The 21,945-nt window shown below is 43.1% G+C and overlaps 1 protein-coding gene across 8 annotated transcripts in view; it reads right to left on the bottom strand.

Moving 5' to 3' along the window:
* Positions 1-21,945, bottom strand: part of elf1 (E74-like ETS transcription factor 1) — a 269,537-nt gene that overhangs the window by 8,645 nt on the left and 238,947 nt on the right. Inside the window, exon 1 of one of the 8 annotated variants that reach the window (XM_072594692.1) lies at positions 17,413-17,630. The exons of the other annotated variants lie outside the window; for them this stretch is intronic. Within the exon in view, the coding sequence (XP_072450793.1) occupies positions 17,413-17,536 (124 nt within the window). The 5' untranslated portion in view covers positions 17,537-17,630. Of the gene's footprint in view, positions 1-17,412; positions 17,631-21,945 lie in introns of those variants that run through there. 8 annotated transcript variants of the gene reach the window in all.

Below are 21,945 nucleotides of genomic sequence, written 5' to 3' on the forward strand. Positions count from 1 at the left end.
AAATGAATGTTTTCTCACAAACCCTCTAGGGTGAGATAGGGATGCCAACCAATCACTGCTTTCAGTGTTTTGGCAGCAATACAGACTTTTCTGCTTGTGCTAGAGCCTTGGCAGCAGTCTGCAAAGAACCAGAAAAACAAAAGTAATGATTCAAACAGTAGCCGAGACTACTCAAATATTAGCAAGCCCCCTTCTTGGCTGCCTGGTGCAGTGTCGGACAGCATACCACCTGCAGGGAAACCCATTAGATTGTACGATCTTCTGGTTTCCTAGGAAAAGTGAACAGTCGAATGCCAGCAGTTATCAGATATCAAATGCCCAACCAATTTAGGAGTTACAATTATGTGTGCGTGTGAGAGAGAACCCGATCAGATTCTGTGTCAGAGTTGGAACCTGTACAGCAGGAATGAATTTTAACAGATGCTAATTTTTATGCACATGCCCTATATCCAATCTGTGAAATAGTATTCCCTGCATTCACAACTTTAGAAACACACCATCTGAAATTTAATGCAAAACCTCTATCTGCTGCAGACAGTAAAAGTATAATGATGCCAGAACATTCCATTTTATTAGCACATACCTCTCAAGAGATCACAACATAGAGAAACAAAGTATACTGGTTAACCTGCTGATTCCAACCTCAAAGTATGAGACACCTCCAATGGTGTTGACCAGTAGCATGCTATATTGCTGTAAAGTGATATTTTTATAGATCACATTACAATATGATAAAAGCAACTAAAATATATGATCATCACTGTTGGATTTTGAACTGTTTTTAGAGAGGGGGCAAATGGATGCGGATTAGTGCTAAGAAGTGTTGATTTTCAAAAAGTCAGACTTGAAGATGAATTTGTAAAAGGAATCGGTTCAGTGGAAATGTAAAAGAACCTCTGACAGTGTCAGGAATTAGGTTGAAACTTTGTTCTAATGTAGGCATTAAGGTTTTACATAAATACATCTAATATATAAATAATTATTTTATATTAAATATTGGAAATATACTTTGAGTAGAGATTTATTTCTACTTTCTTTTGTGCAATAAACTGGTGTTCTGTTTTTAAAGATCATCTATGGCCTTACACAATTGCATTTCAGCAACTAACAACCACATGAACTAACTAAACAAGTTAAACATTTGATCCATCAAGTCAGGTATCATTCTTGAAACTGCAGACATTCTGGTTCCACTACAAAACAGATTCACACTGTTAGTCAAATGTTTGACTATTGGCACACTTTTTAATATATTTTGTCCACCTGTCATTAAAACATTTAATTACTACAAACTTCAAATACATTTTCTAAAAATCAACTTTCCCCCCCCACCCCCTTTATTAGGGTGTTGCTGGCCAGCCAGCATTTATTGCCCATCTTTAATCGTCTACAGAGCAGTTGAGAGTCAACCACATTCCTGTGGCCATACCAATTAAGTATGACGGTTTCCTTACCTAAAGGACATTAGTGAACCAGATGGGTTTTTCAGACAATCGACAATGGATTCGTGGTCTCACCATTTGACTCCTAATTCCAGATGTAGAGGAACCTCATTATTCAGCATTCAATTAACTGAATTTTAGATGATGCGGACAGGATTGCGAGGTTCCAATTCTTGGCTAACTATGTTATCTGCAATACCAGGTCGATGTGTGGAGTGAACAGAGCAAGCTCCTAATGTGGACTTCAACAGCTTCCTCATTTCCCCTTCCCCCACCTCATCCTAGTTTCAAACTTCCACCTCAGTTACTGTCTCCTTGACTTGTCTGACCTGCCTATCTTCTTTTCCACCAATCCACTCCACCCTCTCCTCCTTGACCTATCACCTTCATCTCCTCCCCCACTCACCCATTGTACTCTATGCTACTCTCTCCCCACCCCCACCCTCCTCTAGCTTATCTCTCCATGCTTCAGGCTCACTGCCTTTATTCCTGATGAAGGGCTTTTGCCCGAAACGTTGATTTCGCTGCTCGTTGGATGCTGCCTGAACTGCTGTGCTCTTCCAGCACCACTAATCCCGTATGTTATCTGGTCAGGCAGCATCCAAGGAGCAAGAGAATTGACGTTTCGGGCATGAGTCCTTCTTCAGGATTGAGGAAAGTGTGTCCTGCAGGCTAAGATAAAAGGTAGGGAGGAGGGACTTGGGGGAGGGGTGTTGGGAATGCGATAGGTGGGAGGTGGTCAAGGTGAGGGTGATAGGCCGGAGTGGGGGTGGGGCGGAGGGGTCAGGAAGACGATTGCAGGTTAGGAAGCCTGTGCTGAGTTCAAGGGTTGGGACTGAGACAAGGTGGGGGGAGGGGAAATGAGGAAACTGGAGAAATCGGAGTTCATCCCTTGTGGTTGGACGGTTCCTAGGGGGAAGATGAGGCGCTCTTCCTCCAGCCGGCGTGTTGCTATGGTCTGGTGATGGAGGAGTCCAAGGACCTGCGTGTCCTTGGTGGAGTGGGAGGGGGAGTTGAAGTGTTGAGCCACGGGGTGGTTGGGTTGTTTGGTCCGGGTGTCCCAGAGGTGTTCTCTGAAACGTTCCGCAAGTAGGCGGCCTGTCTCCCCAATATAGAGGAGGCCACATCGGGTGCAGCGGATGCAGTAAATGATGTCTGTGGAGGTGCAGTGAATTTGTGGCGGATATGGAAGGATCCCTTGGGGCCTTGGAGGGAAGTAAGGGGGGAGGTGTGGGCACAAGTTTTGCATTTCTTGCAGTTGCGGGGAAGGTGCTGGGAGTGGAGGTTGGGTTGGTGGGGGGTGTGGACCTGATGAGGGAGTCACGGAGGGAGTGGTCTTTTCGGAACGCTGATAGGGGAGGGGAGGGAAATATATCCCTGGTGGTGGGGTCCGTTTGGAGGCGGCGGAAATGACGATGGATGATACGATGCATATGGAGGTTGGTGGGGTGGTAGGTGAGGAGCAGTGGGGTTCTGTCCTGGTGGCGATTGGAGGGGCGGGGCTCAAGGGCAGAGGAACGGGAAGTGGAAGAGATGCGGTCGAATGCATCATCGAACACGTCTGGGGGGAAATTGCGGTCTTTGAAGAAGGAGGCCATCTGGGTTGTACGGTATTGGAACTGGTCCTCCTGGGAGCAGATGCGGCGGAGACGAAGGAATTGGGAATATGGGATGGCGTTTTCCTCCACAAATTCACCTACACCTCCACACACATCATTTACTGCATCCGCTGCATCCGATGTGGCCTCCTCTATATTGGGCAGACAGGCCGCCTACTTGCAGAACGTTTCAGAGAACACCTCTGGGACACTCGGACCAACCAACCCAACCACCCCGTGGTTCAACACTTCAACTCCCCCTCCCACTCCACCAAAGACATGCAGGTCCTTGGACTCCTCCATCGTCAGACCATAGCAACACAACGGCTGGAGGAAGAGCGCCTCATCTTCCGCCTAGGAACCCTCCAACCACAAGGGATGAACTCAGATTTCTTCATTTCCCCTCCCCCCGCCTTGTCTCAGTCCCAACCCTCGAACTCAGCACCGCCTTCCTAACCTGCAATCTTCTTCCTGACCTCTCCGCCCTATCACCCTCACCTTGACCTCCTTCCACCTATCACATTTCCAACGCCCCTCCCCCAAGTCCCTCCTCCCTACCTTTTATCTTAGCCTGCTGGACACACTTTCCTCATTTCTGAAGGAGGACTCATGCCCGAAACGTCGATTCTCCTGCTCCTTGGAAGCTGCCTGACCTGCTGCGCTTTTCCAGCAACACATTTTCAGCTCTGATCTCCAACATCTGCAGTCCTCACTTTCTCCTCTAACTATGTTATCTGGCATCAATTATCCAGCATTCAATTAACCAAATTTCAGATGATCTGGACAAGATCGCAAGGTTCCAATGTGTGGCTAACTATGTTATCTGGCATCGATTATCCGGCATTCGATTAACCGAGCAAAATACTTCCCACCAATGCCCTTCAGGTAATCGAGGCTCCTCTGTATTGACTCTCTGGGTGGTTGACTCTCAATTGCCTTTTGGGCAATTAGGGATGGGCAATAAATGCTGACTGGCCAGCAACACCCTCATCCCACGAGCGAATATTTAAAAAAATGTTGCGTTTTCAAAAAAACTTATAGGTTTGTAGTAATTAATTCTTTCAATGACAGATGGACATAAACTTCTCCCTCTCCCCTCACATCTTTCATACATTTAGAGATAAGATTACTTATTTTCTCACACATTTTCCATGCAAGCTCTCCAAAAATGAAACACCTCAGTGTGCATTTAAAGTAGGCCAATCATGCATAACCATCTCCACCGAGGAGTGACAAGATGATGATCCAATTTGGTCTTGTTCTGAAGTCCCCAGCATCACTGATGCCAGTCTTCAATTTGATTCACTCCGTGTGACCATGAAAAAGTGGCTGAAGGCACAGGATACAAAAAAACATGAGTAGATTGGTCAACAAGATTTGGAGCTGCATGACCTTAGAGGAACCGAAACTGAGCCATCAGTGAGCAAAATATTGCTGAGCAGGTTCCATTTGATAACCACTTCCATCACTTTGCTTACAGTCCCTGACGATATCCCCATTTTTGATCTAAAGACATGTACCTCTGTGTCATTTCAGTACATCTATAATATTGGCATCAACTCAAAAATTGGCTAGGTTTATCTTGTCCACAAACAGGATATGTACAATTTAACCTATTACACCCCCATCAATCAACTCTCAAATCATCCAACTGATGAAAGGGGTCAATTTGCAAATGAGTGTTCAGTTTGGATTCTACCATGGCCACTCAGCTCCAGACCTTGTTACAGGCTTGATCCACAAATGTACCATAGAGCAGAGGAGTCATAGAAATCAGAGGAAAAAGTTCTCAATTGGCTAAAGTGATACCTAACATACAGGACGATGGCTATGGCTGTGGAAGGTCATTCATCTATGTTCCAGATTATTACTACAGGAGATCCTCAGGATGGTATACTAAACTCAACCATCTTCAAACTAACCTCCACCATATGGTCAGAAGTGGAGATGTGCACTATAGAGTGCAGTTCTGTTCCATTTGCCACTCCTTACATACTGAAGCAGTCTGTGCAAACACTCATTGAGACCTGGATAACATTCAGCACTGAGGTGATAACTGCAAGTAACATTTGTGCCACAGTAATGCCAGACAATGTCCTACTGCAATAACTATAATGGATCACCATGGACAACCCTATCACCCCAAACAATATCTTGGAGGCTCCATTGACCAAAAACTTTACTGGACCAATGATACAAATATTGTGGCTATGCAATCAGATCACAGTGTGGAAAGCAAATACAGGATATTGTGACATGCTTAATATTGTTAAACACCTATCAAATCTCTACCTACATAAACAATAAGTACTGCAGATACTTAAACATGTTTAAGTGATGATTTGGAGATGCCGGTGTTGGACTGGGGTGTACAAAGTTAAAAATGACACAACACCAGCTTATAGTCCAACAGGTTTAATTGGAAGCACACTAGTTTTCGGAGCGACGCTCCTTCATCAGATGGTTGACTATCACCTGATGAAGGAGCGTTGCTCTGAAAGCTAGTGTGCTTCCAATTAAACCTGTTGGACTATAAACTGGTGTTGTGTGATTTTTAACTTTTTAGGTTTAAGTGAAACTTTCACCCATGTAATATGCCTTTATACAATGGAAACAAAATATATATTCCTATATAAATATATTTATTTATCTAAAATATTGAATCTTGAAAATTAGGTTACTTAAATACAATAGTTTATCAGGTTATCAAATCAAATTTGTGAGGAAACAAGTGACGATTATCTACTTCCAGCAGTTGAATCGTGAAGTTGATAATCATTTTGGTTATACTGTGCATGTTGTTCCAGTAAGACTCAAACAGCACCTCTCCCCATGAAAAGCATAGCTGAACTGCTGGCTATTAAATATTCCCTCATGCCTAGCATCTGTGTCATGTGTAAATCATTGGCTGGATTTCAGGCAGCTATGTTCGAAGATTTGTAGCTTTATCTTAATCTAACTGCTTTCAAAATCTGCTGTTCAAAATGGCTCAGGATGCAATATACACTAGTCTCTTTAACTCTTGTAAGGTTAATGTATTATAGACAGGGGATTACTGTCGAGAGGCTCAGAACAGTATTAACTATAACCCATAGAGCTAATGGGAAATTATAGGAAACCTAGTGGATACAATTACAATGTGCTTGAACTAAGAATTGCTGTCGATTGTTTTGCCCCTTCCCAATTGCAGCATTAATCTCAATCCTACCAGCTCCTAGTTAACATTTGTTTTCCTACTTCTACATTACAGCTGTCTTAATCAGGAAATCCATTGGCATCTTACAAAGTTTCTCCAATTTCCCATGATGTTGGAGGGTGCACAGGGTGGAGAGGGGGTGGAGAGGGGGTGGAGAGGGGATGGGGTGGTGGAAACACGCACTCCTTTTACAATTTAGCTATTGCAGTGCCATCAAAAACTGCTAACCACAGGGTTCACAATTTTCTTAATTAAGATAACAATCACCCACAGTCATTTTCAATATGGTCAGATCAGTTTTGGAAAGCAATCACTGATGTAATGAATGCTTTACATTTGCATTAGTGAAAGCAAACACTTGTAGAGATCATTATTCTCACTCTAAAACTTGGGAGATTCTACAACCAGATGTCACTGAGTCCAAACCCCATCTGCTGGCAATCTCAAATAGCTCGTGCTCAATACACGGATGGCATTTTGAGATACAATGATTTCCTTTATTCAAAGTGCAAGAATGTTGAACACAAGTAACAGTTGATTTCCTTGGAAAACAGTCAAACAGGTGCTCAATCGATGATGGCTACAAAATGAATTACTGAACAAGAAATTGTTGAGTCTAACAACTGGCCTCTGTCCCCAGCCTACAAACCTGAACTACAATGGGTTGGTACTCAATACGTCCCAGTAATGAGGCCATGAAGGCATTCTTTAGAATAATGCAAACTCATTCAAACTGTTGGGTCACAGGTACCAACACAATTAATTCTACAAGACCTGGTCTGAAATTTTGACTTCTCTAAAAGGTCCAATTTAATATTATTCTCAAATACACTGCACAAATCCTGTACAATTGAGGTGTCTACAAAGTATAAACTTAAAAGGCCTATGTTGAGTCATATTATCCAACAGCCTCAGAGCAATATTGCCAGCCTGTAAATTTGCCAAGTTCCCTTGTCATCCTTACAACACAAAACAATTACACACAGTCCAGCATGCAACTAACTGAACTTATGTCATTTAAACTCAATAGTCCAACATAAAGCATTCAAACAGCGATCACTGAAGGATTCCTACATATGCACAAAGTGGTGGGATTATATTCTGGGAAGCAGTTTCTTCAAAAGGCCAATCCCATACCAGTTCATGAATTAAAGGACAATATATGCAACACCAGCATCTCCACATCAAAGCTTGCATGAGGTTACAGAGAATAGAAAGATCAAAGCCATGGACAATACTGATTGAAAGGATGAGAATTTTAAGTTTTCTGCATCAAGTTTATTTTTGATTATTGTGAATTTAATTTCACAATAGTCCAAAATCAACATCATAGACTTCAATAAAACAATGGAAGGTAAAAACAATGACTGCAGATGCTGAAAATCAAATACTGGATTAGTGGTGCTGGAAGAGCACAGCAGTTCAGGCAGCATCCAACGAGCAGCGAAATCAACGTTTCGGGCAAAAGCCCAGTTATTCCTGATGAAGGGCTTTTGCCCGAAACGTTGATTTCGCTGCTCGTTGGATGCTGCCTGAACTGCTGTGCTCTTCCAGCACCCACTAATCCAGTAAAACAATGGAAGGGCCTGTTGATGCTGTAATAGCTTGCTGTAACAGCTAATGGTCGGGTTTATTTTTGCACTTTAATGTAGTGCAAGAAAATGTATACTTGCAAACAAGAAAAGTATCATAATTCAAACATTTGTCTGATGTCTTAACTCATCACCTCAAATTATCTAACCAGCAATAACACACAGGTATTTACCCAGTCTCTGCTATTATGCCGTGTAGCTCAAATTCTCTGTCCAGACTTAAACCAAGTTTACAATAGCCAAATTACTGAGTATCCTACATATGGGGCGTAAGTGTAGAAATTCATAAATTTAATGCACTTAACACACAATTTCCAGACTGGGATACCTGATCCAAAAGTCTCAGAACTTGATTATATGCTTTTGGAGATAAGTCTCTTGATTAAACTTAAAATATAAGCCATAGCTATTAATTTAACCTGGGGCAGTGTTTGTAGAGGAATAAGACAGTGTTATTTTCTGGGTCTGTAGATTGTGAAGGAGCAAAAGTGGCCTTTGCAGTGATATATACTTCTTGTCAGATGTGGGAGTTTAAAGAGAGTTTAAGGGTTACTGCGGATTATATCTGCCATGAATGCTGTTGGATGCGAATCTTATCAGATCGAGTGGATCGGTTGGAGAGACAGATAGAAGCAATGAGGAATCTGCAACAGCAACAGTATGTGATGGATGGCAGTTATAGGAAGGGGGGAATGTCTCAGATACAGTCACATAGATGGGTTAACTCCAGGAAGATGAGAGTGGTCGGCATCTAGGGCAGGAGTCTTTTGTGGATATATCAATTTCAAACAAGTATGCTGCTTTGGAAAATGTAGGGGGTGATGGATTCTCAGGGGAACGTGGCATAAACAGCCAAGTTTCTGGTATTGAGATTGGCTCTAATGCAACGAGGAGTACATCGGCTTCCAAGAGATCAATTGTGTTAGAGGATTGTGTAGTCAAAGGCACAGACAGACATTTCTGTGGCCAGCAGAGAAAAAGCAGAATGGTGTGTTGTTTCCCTGGTGCCAGGATCAAGGATGTCTCAGAGAGGGTGCAGAATGTTCTCACAGGGGAGAGGGGCCAGCAGGAGGTCATTGTCCACATTGGAACCAACGACATTGGAAGGGAAAAGGTTGAGACTCTGAAGGGAGATTATAGAGAGTTAGGCAGAAATTTAAAGAGGAGGTACTCAAGGGTAGTAATATCTGGATTACTCCCAGTGCCACGAGCTAGTGAGGGCAGGAATAGGAGGATAGAGCAGATGAATGCATGGCTGAGGAGCTGGTGTATGGGAGAAGGATTCACATTTTTGGATCATTGGAATCTCTTTTGGGGTAGAAGTGACCTGTAAAAGAAGGACAGATTGCACCTAAATTGGAAGGGGACTAATATATTGGCAGGGAAATTTGCCCGAACTGCTTGGGAGGATTTAAACTAGTAAGGTGGGGGGGATGGGCCCCAGGGAGATAGTGAGGAAAGAGATCAATCTGAGACGGGTACAGCTGAGAACAAAAGTGAGTTAAACAGTCAGGGGCAGGCAGGGACAAGGTAGGACTAATGAATTAAACTGCATTTATTTCAATGCAAGGGGCCTAACAGGGAAGGCAGATGAACTCAGGGCATGGTAAGGAACATGGGACTGGGATATCATAGCAATTACAGAAACATGGCTAAGGGATGGGCAGGACTGACAGCTTAATGTTCCAGGATACAAATGCTACAGGAAGGATAGAAAGGGAGGCAAGAGAGGAGGGGGAGTAGCATTTTTTGATAAGGGATAGCATTACAGCTGTGCTGAGGTAGGATATTCCCGGAAATACATCCAGGGAAGTTATTTGGGGGAAACTGCGAAATAAGAAGGGCTTTCTCCTGTTCCTTGGATGCTGCCTGACCTGCGGCGCATTTCCAGCAACACATTTTTCAGTTCTGATCTCCAGCATCTGCAGTCCTCACTTCCCCCTCAAAGATCAGCAAGGCGGCCTTTGTGGGGAGCCAAAGAAAATGGGGGAAGATACTGATGCAAAATATTCATTTAGTATGTGCTGCGGAAAAGGGTATAGAAGATATCGAATGTAGGGAAATAGATGGTGACATCTTGCAAAATGTCCAGATTACAGAGGAGGAAGTGCTGGATGTCTTGAAACGGTTAAAAGTGGATAAATCCCCAGGATCTGATCAGGTATACCCAAGAACTCTGTGTTAAGCTAGAGAAGTGATTTCTGGGCCTCTTGCTGAGATATTTGTATCATTGAAAGTCACAGGTGAGGTGCTGGAAGACTGGAGGTTGGATAACGTGGTGCCACTGTTTAACAAGGGTGGTAAAGTCAAGCCAGGGAACTATAGACCAGTGAGCCTAACCTCGGTGGTGGGCAAGTTGTTGGAGGGAATCCTGAGGGACAGGATGTACATGTATTTGGAAAGGCAAGGACTGATTAGGGATAGTCAACATGGCTTTGTGCATGGGAAATCATGTCTCACAAACTTGATTGAGATTTTTGAAGAAGTAACAAAGAAGATTGATGAGGGCAGAGCAGTAGATGTCATCTATATGGACTTCAGTAAGGCGTTTGACAAGGTACCCCATTGAAGACTGGTTAGCAAGCTTAGATTTCATGGAATACATGGAGGACTAGCCATTTGGATAGAGAACTGGTTCAAAGGCAGAAGACAGAGGGTGGTGGTGGAGGGTTGTTTTTCAGACTAGAGGCCCTGTGACCAATGGAGTGCCACAAGGATCGGTGCTGGGTCCTGTACATTTTGTCATTTACATAAATGATTTGGATGTGAGCATAAGAAGTACAGTTAGTAAGTTTGGAGATGACACCAAAATTGGAGGTGTAGTGGACAGTGAAGAGGATTACCTCAGATTACAACAGGATCTTGACCAGATGGGCCAATGGGCTGAGAAGTGGCAGATGGAGTTTAATTCAGATAAATGCAAGGTGCTGCACTTTGGGAAAGCAAATCTTAGCAGGACTTATACACTTAATGGTAAGGTCCTAGGGAGTGTTGCTGAACAAAAAGACGTTGGAGTGCAGGTTCATAGCTCCTTGAAAGTGGAGGCGCAGGTAGATAAGATAGTGAAGGTGGCGTTTGGTATGCTTTCCTTTATTGGTCAGAGTATTGCGTACAGGAATTGGGAGGTCATGTTGCAGCTGTACAGGACGTTGGTTAGGCCACTGTTGGAATATTGCGTGCAATTCCTTCCTATCGGAAAGATGTTGTGAAACTTGAATGGGTTCAGAAAAGATTTACAAGGATGTTGCCAGGGTTGGAGGATCTGAGCCACAGGGTGAGGCTGAACAGGCTGGGGCTGTTTTCCCTGGAGCATCAGAGGCGGAGGGGTGACCTTATAGAGGCTTACAAAATTATGAGGTGCATGGATAGGATAAATAGACAAAGTCTCTTCCCTGGGGTCGGGGAGTCCAGAAGTAGAGGGCATAGGTTTAGGGTGAGAGGGGAAAGACATAAAAGAGACCTACGGGGCAACTTTTTCCACGCAGAGGATGGTATGTGTATGGAATGAACTGCCAGAGGATGTGGTAGAGGCTGGTACAATTGCAACATTTAAGAGGCATTTGGATGGGTATATGAATAGGAAGGGTTTAGAGGGATATGGGCCGGGTGCTGGCAGGTGGGACTAGATTGGGTTGGGATGTCTAGTCGGCGTGGACAGGTTGGACTGAAGGGCTTGTTTCCATGCTGTACATCTCTATGACTGAGTTTTTCTAAACACTGAAGTGATCACGAAGAAGGTCAATTTAAGAAAGGCCATTACTGAGAGGAGGAATGTAACAGGGAACACCCACATGATGTAGAAAAAATTCCTATGTTTTGGATTCCATAGAAACAGTTTCAAGACGCAATCTTTTATTCTGCAGGAAAAAAATCCTTGTAAACTCACTGCCTTAGAAAGCTATAGGAGGTCAGATGAGCAAGCTTCTAAAGTAATAAAGTACACCTGACTGCTATTATATTGCAGTGCCAATCAGCAAAAGCCTCCACTTGGAACAGTGTGATCTATCATTGTGTAAATCAGTTCTCAAACCAGTGCTTTTTATTCATATCATATATTGAAAAGAAAACCTTACAATTACTAACTGAAAATTAGCTTCCAAAACCTGCTGTAAAGACAACACAGATCATTAACCCTTCATTTTATCATCACACACAGATTAGGAGTGACGAGCAGTCTTCACCTGAGAACTGCAATTAGTAACAAAGAGGAGCCACATTGTTATTCTAGCTTGCATTTCAGTGGTTACAATTGAGGGGGAATTGTATAACAGTAATAAACCACTCAAGCATCGGTCCTTCAATTATATTCCTGCCATATAATTATCCTCCAATTTCATAAAGTTACAATTTAGTAGGGAATAATGTACAATTTTGCTCCCTGCCTCCATCATGTTCAGGCCTAGTTTTTAGAAAGATGCAACTCCTGTTGGGAAATGATTTGCCAAGGCAGCAGTTTCCCCTCCAGTACTTTGCAACTGCCAATTGTTCAACACAGCCCAGACCGACTTTTAAAGATAGAGATTCCAAAGGCAAGGTGCTATCTAAGCCCTGTCTAACCCTGCCCTCACTCAATATTCAACCTAGAATACTTTCCAGCAAGACACAGCAGTGGAAATCATGCCCGTTATGATCCTTTCCACTCTGGATCTGTACCCAAGATACAAAGTAGGGATTGAAACCAGGATTGATGGTATGACTGAGTCCCATATTGAGCAGTCCACTCACAATCTGGCCTGGGAAGGGGGAACTCGAACCTATTTTCACCTTGTTAAAAAATCACACAACACCAGGTTACAGTCCAACAGGTTTAATTGGGAGCATTAGTTTTAGGAGCGCCGCTCCTTCATCAGGTGGTTGTGGAGGACACCATTGTAAGACACAGAATTTATAGCAAAAGTTTACAGTGTGATATAACTCAAATTATACATTGGAAAATGCCTTGGACTGTTTGTTAAGTCTCTCATCTGTTAGAATGACTATGTTAGTTTCACTTCTTTCATATGTAAATCACAAAACATTTTTTAAAAGTTACATTATCAGGTGAACTTTAACAATTAGTGTCAGCACAGATAATGTGTTGAAGGTGTTAGCCCCCTGTGTTCCCTGTCTGTGCCATAATGTCTAAACTGATTCTAATCTAAAAAATGAGTGAAGAGTCTTACATAGATTCATGCAATTTTTGAGCAAAGTACAATGTAACTCTGCAAGTACAAATTTACCCCACAACCGTATACATGTGTGTGTGTGTCTGTCTGTCTGGAGTGGGGGATTCTAAGTGTCTGTGAGAGAGAGTGTGTGTGTGTGTGTGTGTGTGTGTGTGTGTGTGTGTGTGTGCGCGCAAAAAGGGTCTAAGTCTGTGAGAGGGTGCATGTGAGAGCGTGCCAGTGTGTCTCTCTGTAGGAGTGAGAGTGTGTCGGGTGTGTGTGGGTTTATGAGTGTGTGTGTGTGTGTGTGTGTGTGTGTGTGTGTGTGTGTGTGTGTGTGTGTGTGTGTGTGTGTGTGTGTGTGTGTGTGTGTGTGTGTGTGTGTGTATAGTGCAATAGTGCTCACCTGTAGCGTGACATGAATCCAAGGTCCCGGTTGAGGTCCTCCCTATGGGTACGGAACTTAGCTATCAGCCTCTGCTCAGTCACCTAAACACACACACTCCTACAGAGAGATACACTCCCACACATGCACCTTCTCACATATACACTCTCTCTCACAGACACTTAGAACCTCCCCCACCCCAGAGAGAGACACACGTTTGTGGGGTGAATTTGTACTTGCAGAGTTACATTGTACTTTGCTCAAAAATTGCATGAATCTATGTAAGACTCTTCACTCATTTTTTAGATTAGAATGAGTTTAGACTTTATGGCACAGACAGGGAACACAGGGGGCTAACACCTTCAACACATTATCTGTGCTGACACCAATTGTTAAAGTTCACCTGATAATGTAACTTTTTTTTAAAAAAAGGTTTTGTGATTTACACATGAAAGAAGTGAAACTATCATGGTATTCGAACAGATGAAAGACTCAACAATCATGGTCTTTTTCAATGTATAATTTCAGTTACATCACACTGTAAACTTTTGCTATAAATTCTGTGTCTTACAATTGTGTCATCCACAACCACCTGATGAAGGAGCAGCACTCCGAAAGCTAGTGTGCTCCCAATTAAACCTGTTGGACTATAACCTGGTGCTCTGTGATTTTTAACTTTGTACACCCCAGTCCAACACCGGCATCTCCAAATCATATTTTCACCTTAGTGACTCTTCTGGGGTAGGCTACCAGTTGGATACAGTGACTGAGAAGCGACAATGAAAACTGCAACAATGCAATAAACTAGACAAACAAGTCAACTGGAAACTGCAAATTCCTATTATCGTTCTTGTCCTCTGAGGGTGTTGTGCCACCACCAAGTTCATTTCACAAAATAGTGGGAACTTGAGTTTTAATTACCCATCCTATACTGCATGATATCTGCATTGGTAAAGCAAAGTACAGATGGTAGAGCGAATATCCTGTTACAATACCATTATATGCAATCCGACAGTACTGCCCGGTCAGCATGTTTGCCAAACAGACAAGCTGCTTTTCAGAGATTATCCAACATCATCAGCTGCATATACTGCTCTTTGTGCTTTCTGACAAATGGACTCTTCAAATCGTGTCACATCTACTGCTGCCTTCCCTGCCATTGTGGTGAAGAGCCACAAAAACTTGTTGCACTCTGTACACTAAAATAACACTTGCTGGTATTGAAAAGGGCTTTTTGTTGGGATATCAATGGTGTGTCCTTCGTAATAACGAATGGAAATATTCTCAACATCTGACAGTAAGTAATCCTTTTCAATAGCTCTGGTGTTGCATAACGAATCACTGAATTGGGCATTCATGTCTGTAGTAAGGCTTATATATAAGTAATACTTATAAACAAATTGATGAATTTGTAGAGCAAATTTCCCAGATAGCCAGATGGGTCATGGCATTACCTGGTGTAGACTAAAGCACACAGATGTAAAATATCTCAATTCTTTTTTGTCCTACAATAGTCCATTGCACTTCTCACATTGGAGAAAAATGTACAGGGTCCTATGTTTAGTTTAGGGTTAGGAGTGGCAGATATACATCAACCTTGATTCAACTGTAGCACTCATGTCTCTGAGGCAGAAGGTTTGGCTTCAAGTCCCACATGAGTACCTGACTGACATTTAAGTGCTGTTCTGAGGGAAGTGCTATAGTGTCAGAGCTGCTGTGTGAGACATTAAATCAAGCTCCACTTCTCGGAGGAGATCAGGAGAGTTCGCCCAGTGTCCTGAGCAATACTTATCCTTCAAGCACTAACATCACACACAAAAAAAAGACTCTCAATTGTGACATTGCTGTTCAAAAATCTTGTTCTGTGTGCAAAATGACTGCGGCATTTTCCATATAAATCAGTAACTTCAAAAAGGGATTAAATCACTGGGAAGTACATCATATATGGGTGTCTTTCTACACAAACCTGCTGCATCAAAATCAGATTTTTGCATTCCCATTCGCTGTCATTGACCTGTGCTTGCAACTGAATGTGTGGGCAAATACACAAACAGTCACAGCTGTGATGCACTCCACAGTCCAACAACCTCTGCATGTTCACTGCCAAAGTGCTTTGATAAATCATTAGAATTGTCTGTGAACAGCTCATCCCCCAGAGAATCACATCTTTGTTTTCCTACTGGGAGGATGAAAGTGGTAACGGGTAGGGGGTGGTGAAGAGTGGTGGATGCTGAGAGTACAAAAATGCTTTAACTGAAAAGTTGTAAGTTTTATATGAAATTCAAACAGAGCCTTTGATCCCATGTGATCCCCTAGCTTGGTTTTGGATGCCTGAAAAAGATTCCGAGCTGAATTTTACAGAATTTATTTTTCTCCTTACTGGTTTCTGATTATCGCCCACACTACAGGGAGAGGGCATGGTTGAGGGGGTTAGGCAGGTGGTGACTGTTTTGTATTAGTTCTCCCAGTTCCAATAAGAGCATGTGGGGAGGTATTGATGGGCCAGCTGCTCTTTTCCCACAGATCATTTTTGTACATTTGTATGAATTAAACAGCAGCAAAACATTGGGCAACAGTCAGACAGGCGGTGACCTTTGTTTAAGAAAAAGAATCTGCTCAAAAGTAGTGCTGCCGCACTGAGAAATCCTGAAGAAAAAACAAATGGATTGGAAGTTGAGATTATAATGCAAATGATAGCAGTAGGATGTAACAGTATAATGTTTGAGCCCCTCTAGACAAATCACTCTAGCAGAATAAATCACAGAAACGGAATGTCCGAAAGGCAAGGATGAAGCTCATTGAATGGATCCAAAAACCCATCACTTCAAGCTGTTGAAGCTATTAGCATATTTAAATTCCTTTATATTAGTTATAAAGGCACAGTCTCCACACACCTTCAACCACAAGCATCTCCTCTGCTAAGTGAAATTTATTTTCAAACCCCTTCACCAGATTTGTGTCAACATCTAAATCAGTTACTAGACTAAACGGACATTCCTCAGCTTAAATGAGAGTCACATCCTCGTTCAAAGGGAAATTCATTGTATAAGGTTAGCAACATACATCATCAGGCCACCTTTGCTCTTCAGAGGAACATCGTAAGAATGATCCATGAATAGATTTGGAACGGCCAACACTCCATACCCGTGTGAAATTACACGTGATCACTTTTCAGCTTTTTAACAGGGAGCCTGCAAAAGGCCCAATCTGAAAATGATGAATGCGAGTCACATTTAAAGGGCTGGTGACTCTGCACATGCTCCTGTTGCCATTTCTTTTTCATCCCCCCCCCCCCCCCTCCTCCTTCTTGTTGCAATCTGAACAGTGCTCCAATCCACCCCGTGACCTGTTTTTATTTAAATAAACCCCCACATCAACAACAAAAAAAAAGTGGAACTCGCACTTCGTGTCGCTGTCAAGGCGTGAAGCTGCTCGCTTCCGTGTTGGCAAGACCACCTGAAACTCCAAGCAAAACTTGAATATTGCTGAAAAAAAAAGACCAGGGGTTTTCCACATGAATTGGTGTCCTTATGAATTATCTTGATGAGCACAAGAAAAATGTATTTTTTCCAGCAATTTAAGAATTACTCCTTAAATGTTGTAAAACTTTTATAAACATGCTGAGATTTTGCAGTCAGCCAGAACCAAAATGCTGGGATGCTGCCATCTGTTAGGTCTTCAAAGAGAACACCCACCGCCCCCACCCTACTCCATCCGCTACTTTGCATCCCAATCGCAGCGGGTTAATTTCACGCCTTCCCCTCCCTTCGCCCCCCACCCCCGCGTAAAGCTTTCATGTCTATTTTAAATCCTCCAGCTTCACCTCCTACCACCTCAATCCGCAAACACTGATCCCGCCCGCCCCCCCAAACAAAAACCCATCCGCGCACTTTCACTCGGACTTTTCCAAACTTGTGCGATGTTTTCCTGAACTTTGAGCAGGGTTGTGGGTTGGAGGGAGGGGGATGGAGAGAAAAGAGATGCAATCTTCTCCTCTCCCATTCCCCCTCTCTTTTCTTCCCCACCCCCCAAAAATAAAACCCCTGGGGGTTTACCTGCCCGGATTAACAAATCCAGCGGCGTTTTGATGTCCTGGCAAACGGGGAAAGCCATATGGAGATGGAAATCCGCTGGTTTCTCGTTGACGGGACCACGTCTGCTTTGCAAAGGCTCTTCCATGGAAGTTACGTGGCGTCCTCCGTGTGGAGGGTGAGTGGTGGGGGGGTCTCTCTCGCCGGGCTTTCCAGGCGAGATGTTCCCCCACCCAACCCTCCTCAACTAACCCACCCCACCCCCTTCCCCCTCTTTCTCCCAAAGCCGGAAGCGTTGGATCACCGCGGGACTGTATCGAACTTCATCCCAAAAACTTCCAGCTTCTTCCGGGATGGTGTTCCAGGACGCAGGCGCCGTGCTTGCACCTCCACCTCTCACTCTCTCCCAAAAAAAAATGAGAGGGGGGGTGGGTGATCGGTGTGTCTCAGATCTCTCCGGGCTTGCTGCATGCAACTCAGTGCCGGCTTGGAACACTGTAAGCTCCCCCCTCCCCCCCACACCAACAAACCCCCTCCCCCCCACACCAACAAACCCCCTCCCCGTGTTTAACTCCTGAAGGCATCTCAGTGAAATGAGATCCTGCTTCATTCCAGCAGCTCAGGACTGCAAACACACACTCACACACACAAAAGGGTGTTTGGAATCAAGAAAATAAACAAAACGGAAGTTGCTGGGAAGACCGAGCAAGTCTGGCAGCATCTGTGAAGGAGAGGAATCTGGGAGTCAATGTCTATCCTCACAGATGCTGCCAGATCCGCTCGGCTTTCCCAGCAAATTGGTTTCTGATTTACAGCATCCGGCAGTTCTTCCGGTCTTTATGCAGTATTTAGAAGTACATGTACAGCTGTATTCAGCTGTTCCCCCCCCCACCTCCAATCACCACGCTTTACCCAGCAGTATTATACACAAAGATCCCATGCAGATCCTGCAAGGCCAGAGGCCAAGGTTTCACAATTTGAAATTCTCTCATGGTGAGATATGCCAGCCAGCCTGACAGGCAGGTCCAGGACTTGGGGGGGGGGGGGGGGGTATGGGGGCTAAGACCTAACTGGATCTCTTGCACCAGTTGCACTGTGATGGTTTAAGTACAGTCAGGACTGCAACGTGCTGGAAATACTGGGCAGATCACCCAGCCCACACTGGCCAAGACAAAAGCCACAAGAGCTGGTGCTTCAGGATCTATTTCAGCTGCTTCTTAGTTCAGTCAATCTTCTGCTAGCTCTCCAACACCCACCCCACTAACTTGCTGTGAAATTGGATTTTCCTCTCTCTCTCTGAACATTGTGAAAACACTGCCTGTTGTGTGTTTTAGCAGTGCAAACACAGAAAGCACAGACCCCATTACTGCGGCTGCTGGAATTCTTAAAGTCTTAAAGATACACTGAGGATGCTGCAGAAACTCAGTAGGTCTCACAGCAGCTGTGGGGAGAGAAACAGAACTAACATCTCAGTCACCTACAACAGCTTTTCGCTGTATTTTACGGTTGGTGTTCATTCTGGAATGAACAAGTGACAATAAATCAAATTATCATCAATTTAAACAAACACCCTCAAATGAGAGTATCTAGTTGCATGTATTGGTACTGTCCCACTTTAAGATAATCTAAATAAAGCCTTACATAAATCAGCAGCTGATTAAACTCATTTTCCCTGCCATAAAATATGCATTTAGCATCACAGTACTCCACTGTAACCATTATCATTGACATACGAATAACAGTTTGACCTTTGTCTGAATTCTGATAAATTCCACATGACAATATTTCTCTCCTGAAAAGGAACTGGAAACAGAGTTCTTTCAAGACACCTCTGTTATAAGACATTGTTTGAATAGCAATATGTTGAAGCTCATTACAATGCACAGAATGACTATGGGAGAGAAAAGGTTCAGATAGAAAACAATCCTGGACTCTCAGGTTTTCCCTTATTGCAACAATTCAGAATCCCCCAGACCATGAGCCTGACTTCCTCACACGACGATAAGCACTAAAATAAATTTAGATGGCTTGTTTGCCTGCCCGCAGGATGTTTATTGAACAATCAAATCAGGGAGGGATAGGGTAAAGAGACAACCTGCACTGTAACACTGGGTACAAATAATGTCTTCAGTTTGAAAGATGGCCTAACTGAGACCTGTTTCTCTTTGGCCTGTGGTGGACATTGTAGGTACTGCAAATAGATCATAGATTCCAGCAGCATTCATTAATAATCTGATTGATAACTCTTCACCAATCGTAAACATTTTACAAAGCGGTCCCACGGTATTCCACTCAGAACAGAAATAATAATATTGCATGGAAAAACTGTTTTTCTAGTCTCCAGAAACAAATCAAAATCAGAACAGCAAACCAACTTCACGCAATCACTTGAATTTATTAATGCTTGATGAATATTTATATTGTGAAAATCAACTAGTTTCACCTCCTGAACGAGGATCCAGGGCTATTATACTCACAAGTATGTACCTCCACAGAAAGTACTAAATATAGGATGGAAAAGGGAAAAAAATAACATTTTGATTTAATTATGTTATGCAGTGTGTAACTGGTGAGAAACGTGGTACAGGATAAAATGTTGCATTTATATTTTCATTCTATGCACTTAGGAAGCTTTTCATAGTTAGTGGATTACTTTTGAAGGTAGTCATTATTGGCTTGGAGAGAAATATAGCAGCTAACCTGCATACAGCAAAACTGTAAGGTGCAAGCCCAACTAACATTTCATGGTGTTCTCTCGTCTGAGAAGTCAAATGTTGGCTGAGGGAACTTCTGCCTCATTTTCAACATAGTACTGTGGGAGAATTTACTATTCCAGAGACAGATGGTGCCTTGGATTAACTTCTTATCTAAAAGATGGTACCTCTGATAAAGCTTATGTGGTTATGTGTGAGGGAAATAGTGTCTCACAAACTTGACTGAGTTTTTTGAAGAAGTAACCAAAAAGATTGAGAGCAAAGTGGTAGATGTTGTTTACAGAGGAACCTCGATTATCCGAATATCAGATCATCCAGCAAGCTCGTAAGATCCCGATGCTTGGGTAAACAATGTTATCCAGCAGGGCAAAAGTGAGGACTGTAGATGCTGGAAACCAGAGTTTAGATTAGAGCGGTGCTGGAAAAGCATAGCAGGTCAGACAGCATCCAAGGAGCAGAAAAATCGACATTTTGGGCAAGAGCCCTTCATCAGGAATGTTATCCAGCATTCAATTATCCAGAATTCGATTAACTGAACAAAATACTTCCTGTCCGTGTCCTTCGGATAATCAAGGTTCCTCTGTACTTGGACTTTAAAGTCTTTGACAAGGTTCTGCATGGTAGACTAATTAGTAAAGTTAGATCACATGGGATTCAGGGTGAGCTTGACAATTGGATACAAAATTGGCTTTACAATGGAAGAGAGGAAGGTGATGGAGGGTTGTTTTCTCGAGGATGCCTGTGACCAGTGGCGTTCCACAGGGATCCGTACTGGGTCAACTTTTCTTTTGTCATTTATATAAATGATTTGGGTGAGAATATAGGAGACATGATAAGTAAGCTTTCAGGTGACACTGAAATTGGTCATATAGTGGACAATGAGGAAGGTTTATCTGAGATTGCAAGGAGATCTTGATCAATTGGGTCAATCAGCTGAGGAGTGCTAGATGGAGTTTAATTTGGTTTTGCATTTTGGTAAAACAATCAAGGGAAGGACTTGTACAGTTAGTGGTAGGGCCCTAGATAGGTGTTGTGGACCAGAGAGTTCAGCTACATAACTCTTTGAAATTTGCATCATGGGTAGGTAGCGTTGTTAAGAAGGCATTTAGCATGCTAGCCTTCATTGCTCAGACCTTTGAATATAGGAGTTGGGGGAGGTCATGTTGACGTTGTACAGAATGTTGGTGAGGCCATATCTGGAGTAGCGTGTGAAGTTTTCGACACTCAGTTATTGAAAGGATGTTATTAAACTGGACAGAGTTCAGAAAAGATTTCCCAGGATGTTGCCAGGAATGGAGGTTTCAATTATGAAAATAGGCTAGATGGGCTGGGACCTTTTTTCACTGGAGGGTAGAAGGTTGAAGGGTGAACTTATGGAGGTTTATAAAATCGTGAGGGCATAGACAAGATGAATAGCAAAGGTCTTTTCCCGAAGGGTAAGAGCGAGAGCGAGGGCGAGGGCAAGGGCAAGGGCAAGGGCAAGGGCGGTTCAAAACTAGAGGGCATAATTTTAAGGGAAGAGGAGAAAGACTTAAAAAGAATGAGGGCCAATTTTTTTTTTAAACAAGTGGTTCATGTGTAGAATGATTTTCCAGAGAAAGTGGTAGATGCAGATGCAGTACAACGTTTAAAAGATATTTGGATAAGTACATGAAAAGGAAAGCTTTGAAGGGATATGGGTCAAACACAGGCAGGAGGTACTAGTTTAGTTTGAGAACACAGTCAGCATAGACTAGTTGAACTGAAGGGTCTGTTTCCATGCTGTGTGACTCTATGACTCTAGTCGAACACTGTATTGTTAGGCTTGGATTTCAGCTCCAGTGTCATGTGTGCAGAGAATCTG

Source organism: Chiloscyllium punctatum, chromosome 25 (genome assembly GCF_047496795.1).
Source record: "Chiloscyllium punctatum isolate Juve2018m chromosome 25, sChiPun1.3, whole genome shotgun sequence".
Taxonomy (NCBI): domain Eukaryota; kingdom Metazoa; phylum Chordata; class Chondrichthyes; order Orectolobiformes; family Hemiscylliidae; genus Chiloscyllium; species Chiloscyllium punctatum.